This window comes from Cricetulus griseus, chromosome 8 (genome assembly GCF_003668045.3).
Source record: "Cricetulus griseus strain 17A/GY chromosome 8, alternate assembly CriGri-PICRH-1.0, whole genome shotgun sequence".
Classification (NCBI taxonomy): domain Eukaryota; kingdom Metazoa; phylum Chordata; class Mammalia; order Rodentia; family Cricetidae; genus Cricetulus; species Cricetulus griseus.
The window spans coordinates 22448565-22470975 of NC_048601.1; the positions used below are offsets into that span (position 1 = coordinate 22448565).

At 40.6% G+C, this 22411-nt stretch overlaps 1 protein-coding gene across 1 annotated transcript; it reads left to right on the forward strand.

Annotated features, from left to right (window-relative positions):
- Nucleotides 1–4930: 4930 nt before the first annotated feature.
- On the forward strand, nucleotides 4931–21227 carry Clec4d (C-type lectin domain family 4 member D). The gene is made up of 6 exons (XM_027428780.2): nucleotides 4931–4958; nucleotides 7413–7505; nucleotides 9461–9571; nucleotides 10385–10536; nucleotides 17317–17432; nucleotides 21056–21227. The coding sequence occupies exons 1-6, from the start codon at nucleotides 4931–4933 to the stop codon at nucleotides 21225–21227; spliced, it is 672 nt and encodes a 223-aa protein (XP_027284581.1).
- The last annotated feature ends 1184 nt before the right edge of the window (nucleotides 21228–22411 follow it).

The window sequence follows — 22411 nt, forward strand, 5'->3', positions numbered from 1 at the left end:
TAGCGTCAACAAACACTAGCAAGCTCCGAGAGAACAAGGTTTTCTTTTCTGGGTGCACATACAGAGGATATATAGAGAGGACTGGGGAAAGTTGGCATTGGATGGATCAGCCTCGTGATAGCAGACTTTAACCTTCAAACACTTAGGAGGTAAGTGTGGGATAATAGAGCTGAACTGAGCTGTGAGAAGATTTTGTCCAGATATTTGAGAACCATTAAGTTTTCTGGCCTGATTATGACCATCAGAGGTTTCTCTAGCTCCCCAGACACCTTCCTCTTTCCTAGTGACTCACCAAAAATCATACTGGGAAATTGACACCATGTTTCATAATCTTTCCTAAAATGCAATCTTGTTGAAAAAGTACCATCTTGCCACGAGCAACCAAACTTCCTGTTCCAGTGTCTGATTCCTTTTCATCTTGAGCTCCATCCTGAATTCCTCGTACGAAAGTCCCACTGCTTCATTTGGAAATCCAAAGCATTTCAGGCTGAACGTGTTCAGATGGCACTTTAGATTTTATCAACAAAACTTTGCCTCCTGTAACACTTTCTATGAAAGTAAGCAAGAAACTCATAGTATCAACCTAAGAAGCATTAGAAAATTTTCATGGTTCTATTATTTAAATACATATGTTTAATTTTTAAATATAATTACATAATTTCCCCCCCTTCCTTCCCCTCCCTTCTGCTCACGCCATGTACTCTTTCCTCATACCCTCTTAAATTCATGGTTTCTTTTTTATTATTACTATTACATATGTGTATAAATGCATAGATCTATAAATACAGATTGTGGAGTTTGCTGCTTGTAGGTATGTGGTTTTAGGAATGATTACATCGAATTGGATGATCAGTTTGGGGGCTCATCCCTGGGAGGGACAATTTTCCTCATGGAAGTTCTTAGTTGCCTGTAGTTCTAGGGGTGGGACCCAATGAGACTGTCCTGTCTGTGATAAAATGTCTATTGGTGCTGTCACTGTTCGGGTCCTGTTTAGACAGTCATGTTGCTGAGGTCTCATGGGTACAGCTTCCCTGTCAGTCCTAGGATACAACAGCTCACAGCAGGCTTCCTGGCCTTCTAGCTCTGACAAGTTTTCCACTTTGTTGCAGGATATTTTATCTCACTGTGAACCCTGAGACTGTCTTGTTTACTGGAAAAGCCTGTTTCTAGCTGTGGTGTGGCTTAGCCCTAGCACACACCTTTAATCCAAGAGCTTTCTGCATGAATACTGTAAACAGGATCAAATAAAGTCAACCATAGGTTAAGAGGTAGAGCAAGCAACCAGTTGACAGGAAAAAAACCATAGAGACTAAGAGGGAATCAGGAGGATGGACAGAGAGATGCACAGGAAATAGAGAAGGGAGGGGTGTTCAGTTTGAGGAATTTTGTTTGAGATGGAGTAGGAGAGAGCTTTCTGGGATGTCAGCTGAGAAGGAAGGTCAGCTGGAGGCTTTCTCTGCCTCTCTGAGCTAGCAAGTTTTCACCCCAGCATCTGGCTCCCAAGTCAGATTGGTAAAATTGAATGATTGGGATTTTGTTAAAAACAACCCCACTTCTGTGATGTTTCCTGAGCCTTAAGTGGAGGAGCTGTGTTGTAGATATTTTCACTGGGTCTGGACAATCCACAAGTTCTTTATTTTATTTTATGTTTTTTGATTCAAACAGCAGGAGGCTTTATTGTAGTTGTTTAACGAGCTAATCCCATTTTAGCTCGGGCCTTTCATCCATCCACTATGGCGGATGGCTAGAAAAGATGGCGAGAAGCCACTGCATAGAAATCTTATAGGGCAGCGTAAGGGGAGTGTCTAGGGGTACACACGCTAGTCCCCAGAGATCGAGGTGGGGGAAGGAGGCAGGAAAAAAATGATATAGCGGACCTAACGTAGGGGGCTTAAACAGCCTGTAGGGCTGGGGTGATGAGGTGTCCTCCACAAGCTGGGTTGTGCCCATATATGGCATGCTTTTAGGCAGGGTCTTGAGCAGCTATCAGCTTTGGGGGAGAAGCCGCCACAACTTTTAGCTGTTTTTCTGAGAAGGTGGGGTTTGGAGAGGAGAAATGGCCGGCTCAAGCAGGGGTGAGTTGGAGATTCTAGTGGAACATAAACTAGTGTAGCAACAACGAAAATCTGCATAGATGACCCTCAAAAATTAGAAGTAGCGCAACCACATGCTCAAGCTAACTACTCTACCACTCATTTTCATCCAAACAATATTTATTTTTGTTTAATTTCAAAGAAACGCATTTTAAAAATGTATGGCATGATGGTAGCCAGTGGTGTTTAGAACCCGAGCATCTGGGAAGCCGGAATCTGTGTTTGGGGCATTCAGACTGTTTCCCTTGTGCCAGTGTCCAGTGCCATATTCATCAGGAAATCTAACTTGTCTTTATAGCACCAGAACGCAGGGGTGTGTATGCTATCATCTTATGTGACTTGATTCTCTAAAATTGCTGGTAAATTTGTATCATATTTCTCTTCAAACACCTTATGAAGCTCATAATTTATTCTTTGTGTGTGTGCATAACATAAAATCAATAATTTCTTTAGAAATTTTCAGCTCCTTATGAAAAAAAATTCAATTTGAAAATAGAAATGAATTTGTATGGACCCCAGTCACCTTACAAGAGAGACAGTTCAAAAAGAATTCTAAGTAGGTTTGACATGCAACTCCTATAGGAAGGTGATTTCTCCCTTCCTTGAGCAAGTTCATTAGTCTGTTGCTTCTCTATCAGCTTTTTTTCTTGAGATTCAGGTTATTTTCATTTGTGTGTGTGGGTGTTTTGTTTGCACACACATCTTGTGCATTGTGCAGTGTCTTCAGTGGCCAGAAGAAGGCAGAAGAACCCCAGAAACTGGAGTTACAGATGGTTGTTAGCTACCATGTTGGCCCCAGGAATGGAAGCTGGGTCCTCTGGACAAACAGACTGATCTATCTTTCCAGTCCCCGTGTTTTAGTATCTTGTCATCCTTCTTGGAGTTATTCTAAAGCAAGATCAATAAATCAACAAAAAATAGAGATTAAGAAAAGATGATCATTTTCTAGTTAAATTAATTCTGCAAGGACTGTGTGTAGAGTTAGTGAGTTCTTCAAGATTTTAGGGGATGCATGAACATTACAAATGTCATCATATGTTTTTGGTAGAAGGACAATGAATCAGTAACTTTTATGCAAGGCATCACTTACTGGAGACCAATTTAGAACCACTGCAGTGGGGGTTGGGGACACCTGCTGATTTCAAGCTAGGAACATGGCTCTCTCTCAAATGAAGAAGTGATATCGATGCCTTTGTAGTGAAGAAAAGAACGCAGACCACTGGAGAAAACGCAAGCAACAGCTGTCGTGGAGAGGACTTGCGTAAGGTAGAGGCATGATTGTAAGGAGCTCAGGCTCTGATATCATTGCTGAATCAGAAAAGGCGCCCCACGGTAGCTTTCTTAGTACTGCCTTGTTTGTGTGGCATAGCCTTGCCTCTTCCCAGCAGGCCCTAGTGGGATCCTCCCATCTCCACCACCGCCTTCTTCCAGCACTGAGGCTCAGGTATTCACTGCCATGGCATTTTACATGTGATGCTGAGGGATCTGAACTCAAGTCCTTGGGAGCCATCTTTCCAGCCTTTCCACATTTCTTTTTAAATTTAACCCTGGGTTTCCTGGTAGGGGAACCAGTGGCCTGTTCTTGGTACCTGAGATGGCACCTGGGACAGCAGTGAGGCTTGCACATGTGCACTTTCTGTCAGAAATTTGGTCTTCATACATTACATTTCTGCTGTGAAATCATGCCTATGTGCCTTATAGTTATTAAGGCACATATATATTTAAGCTTACTGAAAAAATATATATAGCCCAATCATTCATACACACACACACACACACACACACACACACACACACACACACTCTTAGCACTCAAGAGATGGAGACAGGAGTATCATAATTTAAACCAGCTTGGGCTTCCTTCTGGGCATAGAGAGACCCTGTGCCAAAAAATCCAAACTCACCAGTCCTGACCAACTAAACAAAATCGAAGCAACAACTCCCCAGACATTAACATAAACCGCTAACACAAACTCAGTGACTACAAAAGTGGACACTACGTTTAAAGATGCTATAAAGTGCCCATGTCACGTGATTAGTTTTAATTCATGAATGAAAGAATCTTTAGCTTTTCCAAGAACATACGGACTTACTGTTCTATTTACTCAACAGAGATGCATCAGGCACATCCCACACCGGCCTGCTTGCTATCCCTGCAAATGGAAGAGACGCTTCTACCACAGGGCTCCCCCACTCTCCTCTCTCTGAGACCCCTGGCTCCACCTCTAAACACTAACAGAAGTGCTATGGCTTCAGCAAGTAAGTTTTGGAGGAACAAAAATATCCATTCTTTAACAAGCCTGTAGGTGGAGCCAGGAATCATCACAGTGCCCTTTAACATGAAACCTTTTTACCTCTGTTAAAACAAGCCTATTTCCCCTTACCAGGGAAGAGCTTGAGATCTAGCCAACAGCCTCATGGCGGCCCTCTTCCTCAGTCTTTCACGTCTTCACACGTACTGTGTGCATATCCTAGGCACATCTCGTCGAACTCACAGAATTCTCTGAGCCATATCTCACCTTGTCAAACATTTACTGCCTTTGAAAACATAACATATGACTAACAAAACACACATTGAGAAATCTTATATGACACACTTCTGGAAGTTTCTACTGATTTTTTTGGAGTTGCTTTCTCAATTTCCGTTTTCTTTTTGCCCCATCTGCTGGAGTACCTTAGAGGAAACCCCGTTTTGAAGATTTCTTCTTCTCAGTTAGCTTTCTTACACTGGGCACTTACTGATCTTACCGGAATAGGTCAGCTGCATTGATGTCAAGTTTTAAATGTTTCTGAATGTGAAGAAGTAGAAGAGGGCCCTGAATCTCCTGACATACATAATGCAGCTAGAAGAACCTCAGTGGAAATGTGAGTCTCTCTCTTCCTCTTCCCCCCTCCTTTAAGACAGAGTTTACCGATGTAGTACAGGCTGACCTTGAATTGTCTGTGTAGCCCAGACTGGCTTCCAAATGGATCTTCTTGCTTCCAGTTTCTGGGGGCCGAGACGACAGGTGATATGCTATCAAGCCCAGCCCCTTTCACATTTAACTAGGTAGAAATATTTATGACTATGACTTTAAAATGTGAATTAATGCAGTGCAAAGGTGACAGGGATGAGAGCAAAATGAGGATAGCCTTGGCAAAGAGAAAGGACGTAGTTAAATCCTGATCAGCTGCCCAACAGATACTAAATCAGATAGAACCAAGAGAAGAGATGAAGAATATAGAAAAGAAATGGGATAACAAGAAAAGGATAATTAAACATTTTGGAAGATTACTTTGAAGAGAAGAAAGAACTATTGAAAACACAGGCATAGGCTCATGATATGCCAGAGGCTCTATCTGGTTTCCCGTTAAGTGGTGCTATTGGATTTGTGCAGCGAGACTGCTAAGTAACACTTTATTATATTAATTATATTCTATAACTGTGTTATATAGTTATATAATAAGCAAGCTATAGATGCATCTACTGGATATGACATGGCCATTGCAGCCACGAAGTCCCAGCAGCTATGGCTACTTGACAAGATCAGGCAGTATTCCAGCAGACAGTACTCAGTGGGCTCAGTGAATTACAAAAACAACAACAACAGCAACAAAAAAAGCAGAGAACGTGACTGGACAAGTGGGAACTTGCTGGGGATGAGAATGGGAGGGTGAGGTGGGGGACTTAAGGATGGGTGTGATCAAGATACATTGCTTAGATGTAGGAAATTATCAAAGAATGCTAAAAGATGCTCTAGTGACACAAAGAAATACATAGCAAATATGTTGAAATATGTTTAAAATTTAAATCTTGCTTAAAATCTCGTTAGTCTGCTATAGCTAATTTCAACAGGACCACATGTATTGTAGTCCTAAAAGACACTGTCTTTGTTTTGTTTTGTTTTGTTTTGTTTTACTTTGCTTGGCTTTGCTTGCTTGTTTTTGGCTTTTGTTTTGTACTGGAGACTAGAAGCAGTGTTAACCACGTGCTAGGGAAGTAAGTGCTCTGCCCCTGAGCTATACCTCCAGCCCTTTCTTTACTCTTAATTTCTACAGAGAATTTTTTCTGTGTTTCGTAGGCTAGCCTTCAACTCCCTCTGTACCCCAGGCAGCCCTTGAATTTAGTCCCTCCTTCACCTTCTGAATAGTTGGGATTATATGCCTAATTGTACCAGACCTGGCAGAAAAAAAAAATACTACTAGGAATATGCTTTTATACAAATAAATGCAGTTATTTTTGTGGCATAGAGTTCTAGCCTGAAGTTGGAAGAGCAAATGTAATGCATTTTTTTTCTGTTTTTGTTCTTTTTCCCCCCTCCTTTTAAAAATTTAAATTAGAAACAAGCTTGTTTTAATGCATTTAAAAATGGATAAATGCTGGGTCATTGAGGTGGCTCGGTAGATGAAGGCACTTGCCATCAAACTAGAGGACACATGTGGTGGAGGGAGAGAACCGGCTCCCACAAGCTGCCTTCTCATTTCCACACACGCACACACACACACACACACACACACACGTGTGTGTGTGTGTGTGTGTGTGCGCGCGCGCGTGCTGCTCATTGGTGCTTTTCGGGGGCTTCTCTCAGGGGCTAGCCTCAGCAACACAGCTATCTCCTCTCCTGAGTGCTTCCTCTCAGCCAGGCGAACACTGTCTACTTTCAATATGCGTTTTGGAACAATGTGAAAAACCTTGCCACAATATTTTAGTCTGTAGTTCTCCAGTGGAGCATACTTTCCTTTGTCTAAAGACCACTTATAGTCTCAGCAGGTTAAATATACTGCTCATAATTTTGCTCAGTTTTTGAACTGATTTTTGAAATTCTTTATGTGTGCTTGATAGTGCTATTGCAAAAAGGGCTTTCGTGTGTGTGTGTGTGTGTGTGTGTGTGTGTGTGTGTGTGTGTGTGTGCATGTTTTCCATTTTGCTATATAGAAGCTTTAATTTTTTTTTGTTTGTTTTTTTTCTCAAGACAGGATTTCTCTGTGTAGCTTTGGAGCCCGTCCTGGCACTCACTCTGGAGACCAGACTGGCCTCAAACTCACAGAGATCCGCCTGCCTCTGCCTCCCGAGTGCTGGATTAAAGGCGTGTGCCACCACTGCCAGGCCGAAGCTTTAATTTTTATGGCTTTTGTTTTTATGTTCTGCTTTCTTTATAAAAACAAGCTTATATTTTTCTTTGTTATTTACTAGCAGGCTCTAAGATTGGTTTATTTACAGGAACTACTTAAGTCTCTCTCCTAAAATACCTTCTGCACTTTCATATTTAGTCTGCTGCTTGGTAATCTTGGCTTCCCTCATGCAGAGAGAAAACTAACCTATTTTTCTTTCTGTCTTAGCAAAAGGTGCCCGACCCCCCAGGTTGATCCCTTGGGTCTTTGCTGTTGTTTTCATCTTGCTTCTCAGTGCTTGCTTCATCACAAGCTGTTTGGGTAAGCTACTAGACAAACGAAGCTCAATATGCGTTTTGGATCATATTATCCCCAAGGAAGATAATTCAACGTGTGTGCCTGAAGCTCCACTTTTCCTCAGTATATCTGCATACAATGCATTCTCTGTCTCAGGGTTAACATTAGAGCTGTGTGCTTGATTTCCCTGCTCTGTTTACTTCCAAAAAAAAAAAAAAAAAAAAAAAAAGCACTTTGCTGAGGCACAATTGACATATAAAAGCTCTATTCATTAAATGTGTCCTCCTCAAGACTGGGGACAAGCCGGGCGTTGGTGGCGCCCGCCTTTAGTCCCAGCCCTGGGAGGCAGAGGCAGGCAGATCTCTGTGAGTTCGAGGCAAGCCTGATCTACAAGAGCTAGTTCTAGGACAGCCTCCAAAGACACAGAGAAACCCCCACAGCCCCCCAAAAAGACTGGGGACAAACATTCATCTATGAAGCCATCAGCACCACTGACCCCAGAGTAAGTCTTGTTCTGTCTGATATCAAGCTTTAAGATAAGGTTGTTATGACTGGATTAATATAGTGTCGGTCTAAGACAAATAGGCTGGAGGAAAGAATAGATAGTTGAGGTATGGATTCCGCATAAGTAATTCCTTATCTGAAATAAAGGGGGCTATTTCAGCATTATGGGGAAAGGAGAGTTTTGTTGAACTAATGTTTTAGACATCATTGACTACATTTAATCAATGAAATTGGGTTCTTGCATCATACCATGTATAAACAACAGTCCATTACAGTGAAAACAGGACTCTACAGGACAGAATGTTTGCACTGCATTTATGTGTGGAATGTATAGTGATCTGACAAAACGATTGGAAACATGTCAACAATATAATGAAAAAATGGACAAAGTCTTCAGTAGACATTATAGAGAAGAGAAAATGAAGACAACAGACACATACAATGTCAACCTCCTTGGTTGTTAGGGAAGTAAAACTGCAATTCACCATGAGTCAACACTGTGAAACACCAGGATGGTAATGACCAAAAAGTACAGCATCTGATGACGAAGATGTAGAAAACGGGGCCTGTGGTGCTTACCCACAGGAGAGAACACAAAGTAGAAAGCCTGTTTGGAAAGCTTTACCCTCGTACCCTATTGGCCACGCATGTAACTACCACCAGCAACAGAAATGCATACTCACTTGCTTTAGGCTGCAAGGTCAAAAATATGCTCAGAGTAACACACTTCACATCAGCCAAACTCTGGAAGCAATGAATACGCTAGAAACTGTGTGAAGTTAATAGATCACTTTCTAGTTATGAGAATAGATGAGCTATAACTATGGGCAGCAATATTGTTTCAGAAACAGTGCCGAGCATAAGTCAGCACCAAAGGGCGCATGCCAGCTGAGTGCATTCCTAGAGAATCCCAGAGAAGGCCATTCTGATCTGTAAGGTTCCAGGCTGGAACTGCAAAGCACAGCACAGGGTGAAGACGGTTAACTGCAAAGGACGAGTGGGCTATGTTTGGGTTATGATGGCTACCTGGGGTGTTGACAATATTCACTTTGCCCAAAGTGTTCACATTACCGTAATTTACTAATCTGCACACTTAGTTTACTTCATTTTTTCTTTTTAATATTTGATTATATTTCAAATACAGTAAAAATATTACTAAACTCATGAAGTTCATAAAACTTTGTAGAACTAGCCCAATGTATACTAAAATCCTCACTCTTATTCACATTCTGATAGAATAAACTGAAAATGGCATGTGCCCAAAAGATTCCAAAGCGTCCAATGTAAATCACAAAATGATTATAAAATATTATCTTTCTGCAGTTGCTTCCAATGAATTCACCTGGGATGATGGAGTGGCATAGAAAAGAAAAAGGGTGTGGGGACCAACTGTGAGGGTAGGGGAAGGGTGGGGAGATGGGCTCACTTTTCTAAATCAGTGGCTACACGGGGAATAACTTTTTCCTGCCTGACAGTGACTCATCGTTACTTTTCACGCCGGGAGAGAAGACTAGGAATGATGAAACTCTCAGACTACCACACAAGGCTAACGTGTACCCAAGGGGAGCCAGAGCCCGGAGCTACAGGTAGCAGAGGAAACTTCTTACTTGCTTCCCTTCAGCCTTTAAAGAGCATCCATAGTAAATCAGAAAGAAACAATGTAACAGAACATGAGGTTGTAGTAAGTCAGAAAGGAACAATGTAACAGAACATGAGGCTGTAGTAAGTCAGAAAGGAACAATGTAACAGAAAATGAGGCTGTAGTAAGTCAGAAAGGAACAATGTAACAGAACATGAGAACTGGCTACAAAGAAGAATATCAGTCAACTGGGACAGAATGACTTCTCATGACTGTATTCCAACAGTGCAACACATTATTTTTGTGGTGCTGGGGTTCAAGCACAGGACCTTGTACATACAGGGTAATTGCTCCCCATTAATATTTAAATTTTCTGAGATGCCTATTTCTTTATCTATATTCTGGAATTTATAAAGCTATGGAGAACAAAAAAAAATGCTTGAGTTTTGCATGTTCTTTACTTTTCTTCCAAATAAAATGTCCTGAAAAAGGCTTTGTTATAGGACCATTTTGCTTACTTTTGAATTAAAAATTCTCTCTCCCTCTCTTTCCCTCTTTCTCTCTCCCTTCCCACCCCCTTCTCAATTCCTTTCTTTCTTTGCTAAGTATCAAACTCAGGACTTTTCACATTCTAGAAAAGTACTTTACCATTGAGCCGCATTGCTAGCTCTGGAAATATTTGAAATATGAAAGCAAATACACGTAAGGACACGGAGCCATGTTAATGTCTTCCAAGGTGATAGTCAAAGTAAGATAATATGCATCTGTCACAGACAAAATGCTCCTTTGTAACTAGTGTCCATTTCAATTCTCACCCAAGGGGATACCTGGAACTGTTGTCCTGCTGGCTGGATAGCCTTCCAGTCTAACTGTTACTTTCCCCTTAATGACAACCAGACGTGGCATGAGAGCGAAGGGAACTGCTCAGGGATGGGCAGTCATCTGGCGACCATCAACACTGAAGCAGAGCAGGTATGTGTCAGCTCAGCTCGCACCGATGCTCTGATGCTCCCGCTCCATTCTGCTGCTGTGACAAACACAGCCCAAGGTAACTTCAAAGAGGAAAGGGTTAATTTCAGCTTACAGGCCTTCATGGGCGGAATTCAGGGCAGGAACTCATGGAGGAGCTTGAAACAGAAACCAAGGAGGAATACTGCATTCCGGCCCACTCAAGCCTCCCTGAGAGCTTGCTTCTGTCTTAAATACTTCCCTAATGTTTGAGATTAAAGGTGTGAGCTATAATTCTCTTTTAGACTGATTCACTCGTGTGTAGACCTGGGAGGCCTTGGATTAAATGTGTGTACCACCACCTCCTAGCTTCTGGCTGCTGGGATTAAAGGTGTGTGCCTGGCTGCTATAGCTTTTGGCTGACTTTGCTTCCTGAATCCTCAGGCAAGCTTTAATAAATCATAAACAATATATCGCCATATCCTCCTCTCTCCTATCCCTACCCATCCCCAGTCCACCTATAAAATCTATTCTGTTTCCCCTTCCTAGGGAGATCCATGAGTCCCCCGAAGTCCTCCTCTTTAAGTAACATCTCCAGGTCTATGTATTGTAGCTTGGGTATCATTTACTTAATGGCTCATATCCATTTATAAGTGAATACATAATCATATTTGTCTTTTTGGGTCTTGGTTACCTCACTCAGGAGAATTTTTTTCTAGTTCCTTCCATTTACCTCCAAATTTCATGATGTCATTTTTAACAGCTGAGTAATATTCCATTGTGTAAATGTACCACATTTTCTTTATCCATTCTTTGGTTGAGGGACATCTAGGTTGTTTCTAGTTTTTGGCTATTATGAACAAAGCTGCATGAACATGGTTGAGTAAGTGTCCTTATGGTAGGATTGAGCATCCTTTGACCATATTTCCAAGAGTGGTATAGTTGGGTCTTGAGGTAAATTGATCCCAAATTTTCTGAGGAAACACCATATTGATTTCCATAGTGGCTGTACAAGTTTGCATTCCCACTGGCAATGGAGGAGTGTTCCCCTTGCACCATATCCTTTTTAGCATGAGCTGTCACTTGTGTTTTTGATCTTAGCCATTTTGGCAGGTATAAGATGGAATCTCAAAGTAGTTTTGATTTGTATTTCCCTGATGGCTAAGGATAGTGAAAATTTCTTTAAGTGTTTCTCAGCCATTTGAGATTCCTCTATTGAGAATTCTCTGTTCAGATCTGTAGCCTATTTTTAAGAATTATTTGTCTTTTTGATATCTAGTTCCTTGAGTTCTTTATATATTTTTGGATGTTAGTCCTCTATCAAATGTGGAGTTGTTAAATGTTTTCCCGTTCGGTAGGCGATTTTGTTCAATAGATGGTATCTTTTGTCTTCGAGAAGCTTTTCAGTTTCGTGAGGTCCCCTTTATTAATTGTTGATCTTAGTGCCTGAACTATCAGTATTCTGTTCAGAAAGTTGTCTCCTATGCCAATGTATTCAAGGCTATTCCCCACTTTCTCTTCTATCAGGATCAGTGTATCTGGTTTTATGTTGAGTTTTTTGATCCACCTTGAGATGAGTTTTGTGAAGAGTGATAGATATGAATCTCTTAGCATTCTTCTCCAGGCAGACATTCAGTTAGACCATTTGTTTAAAAAGCTGTATTTTTTCCAGTATATATTTCTGGTTTCTTATTCAAAAATCAGGTGTCCATATGTGTTTGGATTTTTGTCTGTGTCTTTTCAATTCCATTGATTAATTTTATTTATTGTCAACCTGTATTTTTTTATGCCAATGCCATGCTATTTTTCTTATTATAGCTCTGTGGTACATCTTGAAGTAAGGGATGGTGATACCTCTAGCAGTTCTGTTAGCTATCCTTGGTTTTTTGTTTTTCCATGAGAAGTTGAGAATTCTTTTCAAGGTCTGTAAAGAATTGTGTTGGAATTTTTGTGGAGATTGCATTAAATCTGTAGATTGCTTTTGGCAAGATGGTTGTTTTTGCTGTTAATCCTACTGATCCATGAGCATGGGAGATCTTTCTATCTTCTGATATGTTCTTCAATTTCTTTCTTCAAAACTTGAGATTTTTTTATCATACAAATCTTTCACTTGCTTGGTGAGAGTTACCCCAATATTTTATATTATTTGAAAGGTATTGTGGAAGTTGTTGTTTCCCTGCTTTCTTTCTCAGTCTGTTTGTCATTTGTATATAAGAAGGCCACTGATCTTTTTGAGTTAATCTTGCAGCCAGCCACTTTATTGAAAGTGTTTATCATCTGTAGGAGTTATATGATGAAATTTTTAGAGTCACTTGTGCATATTATCATATCATCTGCAAATAATGATGTTTTAACTTCTTCCTTTCCAATTTGTACCCCCCTTATCTCCTTCAGTTATCTTATTGCTATAGCTAAAACTTCAAGTAATATACTGAATAACTACAGAGAGAATGGACAACTTTGTATTGATTTTAATAGAATTGCTTTGCATTTCTCTCCATTAAGTTGGCTATAGGCTTGCTGTAATTTGACTTTATCATGTTTAGGTATGTCCTTTGTATCCCTAATCTCTCTAGGACTTTTATCATGAAGGAGTGTTGGATTTTGCCAAATGTTTTTCCCACATCTGATGAGATGATTATGTGTTTTTTTATTCTTTCAGTTTGTTTATATGGTGGATTACACTTACTCATTTTCATATGTTGAATTATCTCTGCATTTCTGTAATGAAGCCTATTTGATCTTGGTGGTTGTAATTTTGATGTGTTCTTGGATTTGGTTTGCAAGTATTTTATGGAGCATTTTTTGCATCTATGCTCATCAGGGGAATCATTCTATAATTCTCTTTCTTTGTTGAGTCTTTATATGGTTTGCATGTGGCCTTATAAAATGAATTTGGAAATGTTCCTTCTGTTTCTATTTTGTGGAATAATTTAAGGAGTATTGGTGTTAACTCTTCTTTGAAAGTCTGGTGGAATTCTGCTCTGAAACCATCTGGCCCTGGGCTTTTTTTTTTCCCCTTGGGAGACTTTTAATAACTGCCTTTATTTCTTTAGGGGTTATAGGTCTATTTAAATTGTTTGTCTGATCTTGACTTAGCTTTGGTTAAGTGGTAGCCATCAAGAACATCATCTATTTCTTTTAGTTTTTCTAATTTGCTAGAGCACAGTGTTCTAAAGTATGTCCTTTTGATTCTCTAGATTTCCTTGGTATCTGCTTTCCTGCCCTGACCCTTTTCATTTTTGATCTTGTTAATTTGGATATTCTCTCTCTGTCTTTTATTTAGTTTGGATAAGGATTTCTGTCTTGTTGGTTTTCTGAAAGAAACAAGTCTTTGTTTCATTGATTCTTTGTATTGTTCTCTTTGTTTCTTTTGATGATTTCAGCCCTCAGTTTTATTAATTCTTGCCATCTACTCCTCTTAGGTGTGATTTTTTTTGTTATTGTTCTAGAGTTTTCAGGTATATTATTAAGTTGCTACTATGAAATCTCTCCAATTTTTTAGTGTAGGCACCTAGTGCTATGAACTTTCCTCTTAGCACCCCTTTTACTGTGTCCCATAAGCTTAGGTGGGTTGTGCATTCATTTTCATTGAATTCTAGGAAGTCTTTAATTTATTTTTTTAAAATTTCTGTCTTGACCCATTTTTTATTCAGTAGAGAGTTTTTCAGTTTCCATGAGTTTGTAAGCTTTCTCTTGTTTCTGTTGCAGTTGATATCCAGTTTTAATCCATAGTGGTCTGATAGGATGCAGGGAGTTATTTAAATCTTCTTATATCTGCTGAGACTTGCTTGGCATCTGGGTATGTGGTCAGTTTTGGAGAAAGTTCTGTGAGGTGCTGAGAAGAAGGCATATTCTTTTGTGTTTGGGTTAAATGTTCTGTTAGGTTCATTGTTTTACAATGTCTGGTAGCTCCTGTATTTCTCTGTTTCGTTTTTGTCTGGAAGACCTGTGCATTGTCGAGAATTGGGTATTGAAATATCCCACTATCAGTGTTTTAGGGTCAATATGTGTTTCTTTTACAAACATGGGTGCTCTTGTGTTTGGGGCATAGATGTTAAGAATTGAAATGTTATCTTGGTGGATTTTTTCCTTTGATGAGTATGTAGTGTCCTTCCCCACCTCTTTTGATTAGTTTTGGTTTGAAGTCTTTTTTTGTTAGATATTAAAATGCCTACACCAGCTTGCTTCTTAGATCCATTTGCCTGGAACATCTTTTTCCAATCCTTTACCCTGAGGTAATGCCAATCCTTGATGCTGAGGTGTGTTTCTTGTATGCATTAAAAGGATGTGTATGATAAATCTTTCTGCCAAATGCTGCCTGAGCTCCACCGCTACGTGTGAGCTTTATACCAGCCGCCTGCCCTAGTTAGGGCCCAAATGAATACACAGAAACTTGTATTAGGTTCAAAGCTGCTTGGCCAATGACTAGGACTTCTCATCTGCTAACTCAGTCTTAACTATCATAAACCTATGTATTTTATAAGACTTATCTTATCGGACACCTTACTGGCATCCCTCCTTGCTGGGATCACATCTTGCTGCTGGAGCAGGAACAGGAAAAAAGAGCAACACTTCCTTTTTCCTCTTCTTAAATATGAGTCTCCTTGCTATGTCACTTCCTGCCTGGAACACCACTTCTCTACTACATTTCCCAGAATCCTCTTTGACTCCTAGTCCAGCCTAACTTGCTGTCTCATTGGCCAAGCAAATACTTTATTTAACAATCAACAAGATAAACATACACAGAAGTATTTCCCCCATCAAGGAAGGATCCTGTTTTTCTCTTCCATTCTGTTAGTCTGTAGTTTTTTATTGGGGGAAGAGAGTCCATTGATATTGAGAAATATTAATGATTAATAATTATTGATTCCTGTTATTTTGTTGTTGGTGATGGTGTATGTGTGTGTGTGTGTGTGTTTCTCTTCTTTTGATTTTGCTGTTGTGAGTTTTTTTTTTTATTTCTTGTGTTTCATTGGGTATAGTTAACCTCCTTAGGGTGTAGTTTTCCTTCTAGCACTTTCTGTAGGGCTAAATTTGTAGGCAGATATTGTTTACATGTGACTTTATCATGGAATATCCTGTTTTCTCCATTTATGGTGATTGAAAGTTCTCCTGGGTATAGTAGTCTGGGCTGGCATCTGAGGTCTCTTAGACTCTGCAGCACATTTGTCCCAGCCTTCTGGCTTCTAGAGTCTCCACTGAGAAGTCAGGTGTAATTCTAATAGGTCTGCCCTTATATGTTACTTGGTCTTTCTTCCTTGCAGCTTTTAATTATTATTTTGTTGTTGTTCTATATGTCTAGTGTTTTTGTTATTATGTGGCGAGGGGAATTTCTTTTCTGGTTCAATATATTTGGTGTTCTATATGCTTCTTGTACCTGTATAGGCATCTTCTTCATTAGGTTAGGAAATTTTTCTTCTATTTCTGGGCCTTCCTTCCTCAGGTTAGGAAAATTTTCTTGTGTGATCTTGTTGAAGACATTTTCTGGACCTTGGAGTTGGATTTCTTCTTCTTCTATACCTATTATGCTTAGGTTTGGTTTTTTCAACGTGCCCTAGATTTCCTAGGCAGTTTGTGTCAGGAGTTTTTGGATTTAACATTTTCTTTGACTGATGAATCTATTTCTTCTATCTTCAGCACCCGAGATTCTCTCTTTCATCTCTTGTATTCTGTCTGTAAAGCTTGCCACTGTAATTCCTGTTCAGATTTCTATTTTGTTTATTTCCAGAATTCTCTCATTTTGTGTTTACTTTATTACTTCAATTTCCATTTTCAGGTCTTAAACAATTTTATTCATTTCCTTCAACTTTTTGTGTTTGCTTGAATTTATTTAATAGACTTATTAATTTCCTTCAATTTTTTGTTTGTGTTTCTCTGAATTTCTTTAAGGGCAGGTTAGCTGGGCTCTAGTGGAGACATAATGCCCTGGCTGTTATTGATTGTATTTTTATGTTGGTGTCTAGGCATCTGAGTTTGGGGTAATTATATGTCTATGTACTGGTTTCTGGATTTGTCTTTGTTGGGTGGGTATTTTGTTCCTTAGTTTCTGTTTCTTCTCTGAATTTTCAGAGAATTTCACAGCTGTATGTTGCCTGTTTCCGTGGCCTGCTCAGCTGGTGTATTCACAGGGAATGCCTGCTGGTGTTGGAGGCTGAGATAATTCGATGAGTTGGAGGAAGGAAGACTGGAGATCTTTGTGATCCACTGGGGATGGGGTCAGAGAGGAAAGGGAGAGCACAGAAGGTTTTCTGCCACAGAGCTGGGGATGAGAAGGAGGGGTCAGATCTCAGGAGCAGTAGGAGAGGCTGCCCTGGGAGGAGCTGCCCTTGGGGTGCCTGGTGTTGTTGGGGCCTGGGACAAGGTAAAAAGTGGAGAGAGGAAGACTAGAAGAGGAAGATCTGTGGGCTCCACAGGAGATGGGAGCAGGAGCACAGGGAAGGCTGCAGTAGGTGTCCTACTGCAGAGCTGGGATGACACTGAGGGATTGGGTCTGGGAGAACCAAGTTTTTGTTTTGTTTTGTTTTGTTTTGTTTTTAAATCTCTAAAACATTCAATCCTATTTAGCATATGCTAAGGGGGTTGTCAGCACAGTCTCGCTTAATCCTCATGGTGAGTCCACGAAGCAGCAGTCTTGCCAGAAGGCTCAGGGTTTGGCGAGCAGGCTCCCTGTACTACTTTAAGCAGGTTTGAAACAGACTTCTCTGATACCATGATGTTTACACCTAACCCGTGATCTCCCCGACTTCTTCCCTCCTTATCATCCCAAGAGCACTTACAGAAAATGTCTATTTTGTATTGCAGAACTTTGTGACTCAGCTTTTGGACAGACAATTTTCCTATTTCCTGGGACTTATCGATCAGAACATTGACGGTCTGTGGCAGTGGATAGATCAGACACCATTTAACCCACACATGGTGTGAGTATTTTGGTTGGGGCTAATGGCATTTACAGACAAAGGTGAAAAGAGGTGGCAAGGAGAACTCTTTTTAAAGTGGGATACAGCTATGTAAGTGCTTACTCAACAGAATACCAGCAGTTGAGCAATCTCTATACGCTATGTTCCCACTGCACAATAATCCTATTACATCAGCAAAATGTTCAGTATTTTCGATCATACAGTGTTGATGAAAGAACAGATAACATGAAAGTAATGTGAAAAACTGCGTAGGATTATCATTTTGGTAAACAATATTATAGGAACTGTAACTATTTTTGAAAGAGTTCTAACCTGGTTATTTTCCTCCTTGAAACCAGCATTGTATAATATAAATATAATAGAAAATCACAAGCATATCTTAAGTTTTTCTAGTAGTAATGATGACACACACAAATAATCCTTGAATTCATGAGATGAAATCAGCATGGTTGGTAAGTTAGAGGCAACCCTAGACTACATGGGGAGTTCTAGAGAGCCTGTAGCTCTATAACAAGACCATGTTTCAAATAGGAAAACTATACAAATACACACACACACACATACACACACATACACACACACACACACACACACACACACACACACACACACACACACACACACACACACATCACACACACACACACACACACACACATACACACACACACACACACACACACACACACACACACACACACACACACACACACACACGCACACACAGTTCTAGGGAGGCCATAGCTACATATTGATACCATGTTTCAAAACATGGAAAAATTAGTAAAAATTTATGATAATAATACAAATATAGATTTTCCAGACAGGGTTTCTCCATGTAACAGCCCTGGCTGTCCTGGAACTCACTGTGTAGGCCAGACTGGCCTCAAACTCAGAGATCTGCCTACTTCTGCCTCTCTAGTGCTGGGATTAAAGGTGTGTGCCACCAACGCCCAGTTTAATAATACATTATCAGTCATTAATAATGCATTTAACATAGTACAGCCATGTGCACTTGTCACTTAAAGGACATCTCAGTAGAGAGAGACCACATTTCTTTCTCTTTTAAAATCAGGTCTTTTATTTAAGAATTTCAAACAATGTGTTCTGTTCATGCTTGTTCGTCTTATTTTTTTACACCCAACTTTGTGTCGTCTTATTTTTTTACACCCATTTTGTGTTGTCCAGATATTCTTGTACGCGTGGTGGAAGGCCTGCCAGGGGCCACACTCTCAAAGCTGACTCTCCCCCCCTCCCAGCAGTTATCAGTCCCCAAGACTGGCAATGGGAACTTGTGCTGCCCTTCATTCTCCATGCTGGGGTCTAATATGCCTTGCGCTTGCAATGTTTCCACAGTCAGTGTGAGCTCATGTGTGCAGCTGCCTTGCTGTGTCTGGAGGACACTGTTTCCTTGTTGTCACCCGTCTCCTCCGGCTCTAACACTTCATCCATCAAGATCCCTGAACCTCAGGAGGAGGGGAGGTGGTTCAGATGTCCCATGTAGAGCTGAGCGTTTAGAACCTGCTACGGGTCTCTGTTTATCTTTATCTGCTATAAACAGAAGCATCTCTGATGAAGATAGAAGCATGTGTTAATCTATTCGTATAGTGATATGCCATTAGGAGTTGTTTTAGTACTGTGTCCATTTAGCAGACTAATAGTATAAGTTCTCCCCTAGGACCTATACCACAAGTTCTTGGGCTGACACTGGTGTCAGATGTGGGCTTCATACTGTGGTGCAGGACTCAAATCCAATAAGAAAGTTGGTTGCTCCCATGATGTTCATGTAACTACTGCACCAGTGGTTATGTCTCGCCAGCCGTTGCAGCTGACCATTGCACAGCTGAGTAAGACTGATGACACACACACACACACACACACACACACACACCCGTCCCCCGCCCCTGTAGCATTCACAGCACCTTCCGGCACCATAAAAGCTCGTCAGTAGGCATGGAGCTTCCAGATAGCATCTACTTTATTTCTGTGGCTCAAGTCTGTGTCATCTTTAGCAACAGGGTCACACTGTCACGTTCTGGAGGGTAACCACTAACACTGGTAATAAATAAGCTGTAATATTTAGAAGTCTTTGGACCTCATCAGCCAACAAATCCAAAGGAGGTAAACCATTTGTTAGCCTGAGGTGTCTAATAGGGGTAACTTATCAGGTAACTTCATTTTAAACCTGTCTGTCTGTCTAACTACATGCCTGTGTGTCTGGGTTATTTCACTCAGGATTATTGTTTCTAACTCCATCCTGTAAATTTCATAATTTAATTTTTGTTAACAGCTGAATAATATTTCACTGTGTAAATATGCCATATTTTCGTTATCCATTCATCAACTGATGAATATCTAGGCTATTTCCTTTACTTGCCTATTGTGAATAGAGAACCAGTGATGATGGCCTGGCAGGTATCTAGATCTACAGGAGGATACAGAGTCATTTGGATATATGACCAAGAACGGTATAGCTGGATTGTGTATTGGATGTACTTTTAGATTTTTGAGGGTGCTTCACATGGATTTCCATAGTGGCTGTGCCAGTTTGTCCCCCTACTAGCAATGAATGAGTATTCTCTTTTCTCTGCATGTATGCCAACATTTGCCTTCATTTGCTAATTTGGATCTTAGGGATTCTGACTGGGGCAGGATAAAATCTCAGAGCAGTTTTAACCTGCGTTTCCAGTTGGGAAAGAATGTTGGGCATTTTAAAGACATTCCTCTGCCATTTGTACTTTGTCTTTTGAGAGTACTCCATTTCCATTTGTTATCCTGGGGTTTACCTATTTCCCTTCCAGTTCTTTGTATATTCTAGATACTAACCCTCTATCAAATGTATATCCTCTTCCCCTGCAGGCTGCCTCCCTGCTTGAATGGTGGTGTCGTGTGGTTTACAGAGCCTCTCTATTTCCATGAGGTCCCATTTATTAGTATTGATCTTAAATCCCTTTCCCACTAGGGTCCTGTTCAGAAAGTCCTGTGCCCATAACTTCGAGAGCATCCCTACTTTTTCCTCTATCAGATCCAGGGCATTAGGGTTTACCTGAGGTCCTTGGCTCATCGAGAGTTGAGTTTTGTGAGGCGAGAAGGATTCGGTTTCATTGTTTTGCAGTTAGTTATCCAGTTCTGCCAGCTCCATTTGTCAAAGATTCTCTTCCCTCCCATCTTCATTGTTGGCTTCACTGTAAAAAACCAGGTAGATGTAGAAATGCTGACTTACTTATGGCTCCTTAATTCCAAGCCATTGATCCCTTAGTCTGCTTTTATGCCAGGCCAGTGCCATGCTGAGGTTTTTGTTTGTTTTGTTTGTTTGTTTGTTGGTTGGTTTTGGTTTTGGTTTTTGAGACAGGATTTCCTGTGTATCCCTGGCTGTCCTGGAACTCACTCTGTAGATCATGCTGACCTCAAACTCAGAGATCCGCCTGCCTCTGCCTCTGGAGTGCTGGGATTAAAGGCGTGCACCACCACTACCAGGGTTGGAAGTCATATTTCAAATGTCCAATAGCTACATATGCCTGGTGACTCTTGTTGTGCAGGTTGCTGCTCTGTTTTGTCACTTGCTCTATTATTTGATCTATTTCTCCAGATTGTATAATCTCTATCTCATTGTTCTCTTTCAGATTCTGGCATAAGGGTGAACCCAACAACTATAAGAAAGAAGACTGTGTTGTTCTTGTTAATGTTAAAGATAAATGGGCCTGGAATGATTTTCCTTGTCACTTTGGGGCAAGTAGGATTTGTAAGTTATCTGGAGTAACATTCAGTTGGAAGCCTACGAAGAGGACCTTATGATGGAGATGGCAAAGATGAAACTATCAGACCAGGGGAAAGTGTCTATGTATCATAGAATGGAGAACACACTGGATCAAAGGGCACTGCCAACCATGAGGATGTTTTTATTATTTTGCTTAAATTTAATTCAACTGTGTAGTTTGTGTCCTCTCTCTCTCTGGATGTGTGTGTGTGTGTGTGTGTGTGTGTGTGTGCGCGCGTGCGCGCGCGCCCATATGCTTAAGATAGATTTTGTATGGTGTTTTGGTGGAATGATCATCGTTCTATGGGAATCAGTTTTTATCTTTGCTTTCTTGACTGTATTCTAAGATATTCACTTTTTGGCCAGGCGATGGTGGCACATGCCTTTAGTCCCAGAACTCGGGAGGCCGAGGCAGGTGGATCTCTGTGAGTTCGAGACCAGCCTGGTCTACAAGAGCTAGTTCCAGGACAGCCTCCAAAGTCACAGGGAAACCTGTCTTGAAACCCCCATACCCCTCCAAAAAAGGTATTTACTTTTCAGTTGATTTGTATTAGTTATGCATTAATGGAAGGGTTGAATAATCTTTTGCCATTTTCTATTGTTCAAATTATTACCTCTTAAAATTCAAACTTGCAGTAAATAAATTGGTAGTGATAAATCATTTTTTGTTTTTAAAATTCTTCTCTCATATATTACGTCCTAATTGTAGTTTCCCTTCCCCCCACTCCTTCCAGTACCCTCTTACCTCCTGTCTCCCCCAGATCTGCTGCTCCTCCATTTCCCTTCAGAAAAGAGCAGGCCTCCCAGGGATAACAACTGAGCACAGCATAGCAAGATGCATAACTAGGCAAAACCCTCATATGGAGGCCACACAAGGCAACCTAGTAGGAGGAAAATGGTCCCATTTAAACCCGAATCTCATTTAAAATGTTAGCATTTTTACGGTTTGATATTTTATTTCCACGTTTAAATCGTTACTAATAATCTCCCAGGAAAACAGGATAAAACAGGTGTCAGTGATTTATCACACAGGTAGAAAGGAAGGACAGAAACCTTCCAACAAATTTTCTTCTTTCTTCATTCTAGTCATCAGGTCAAGGCATGTAATGTCATGCTGACCTAACTCGTTTTAATTAAGGGCTCCTTCAACTCCCTTATCACTGAGGGGACAGAGTTCTTGGAACGCTGAAGAGCTCCCCTTTTCGCTGATTGTTCATGGCAA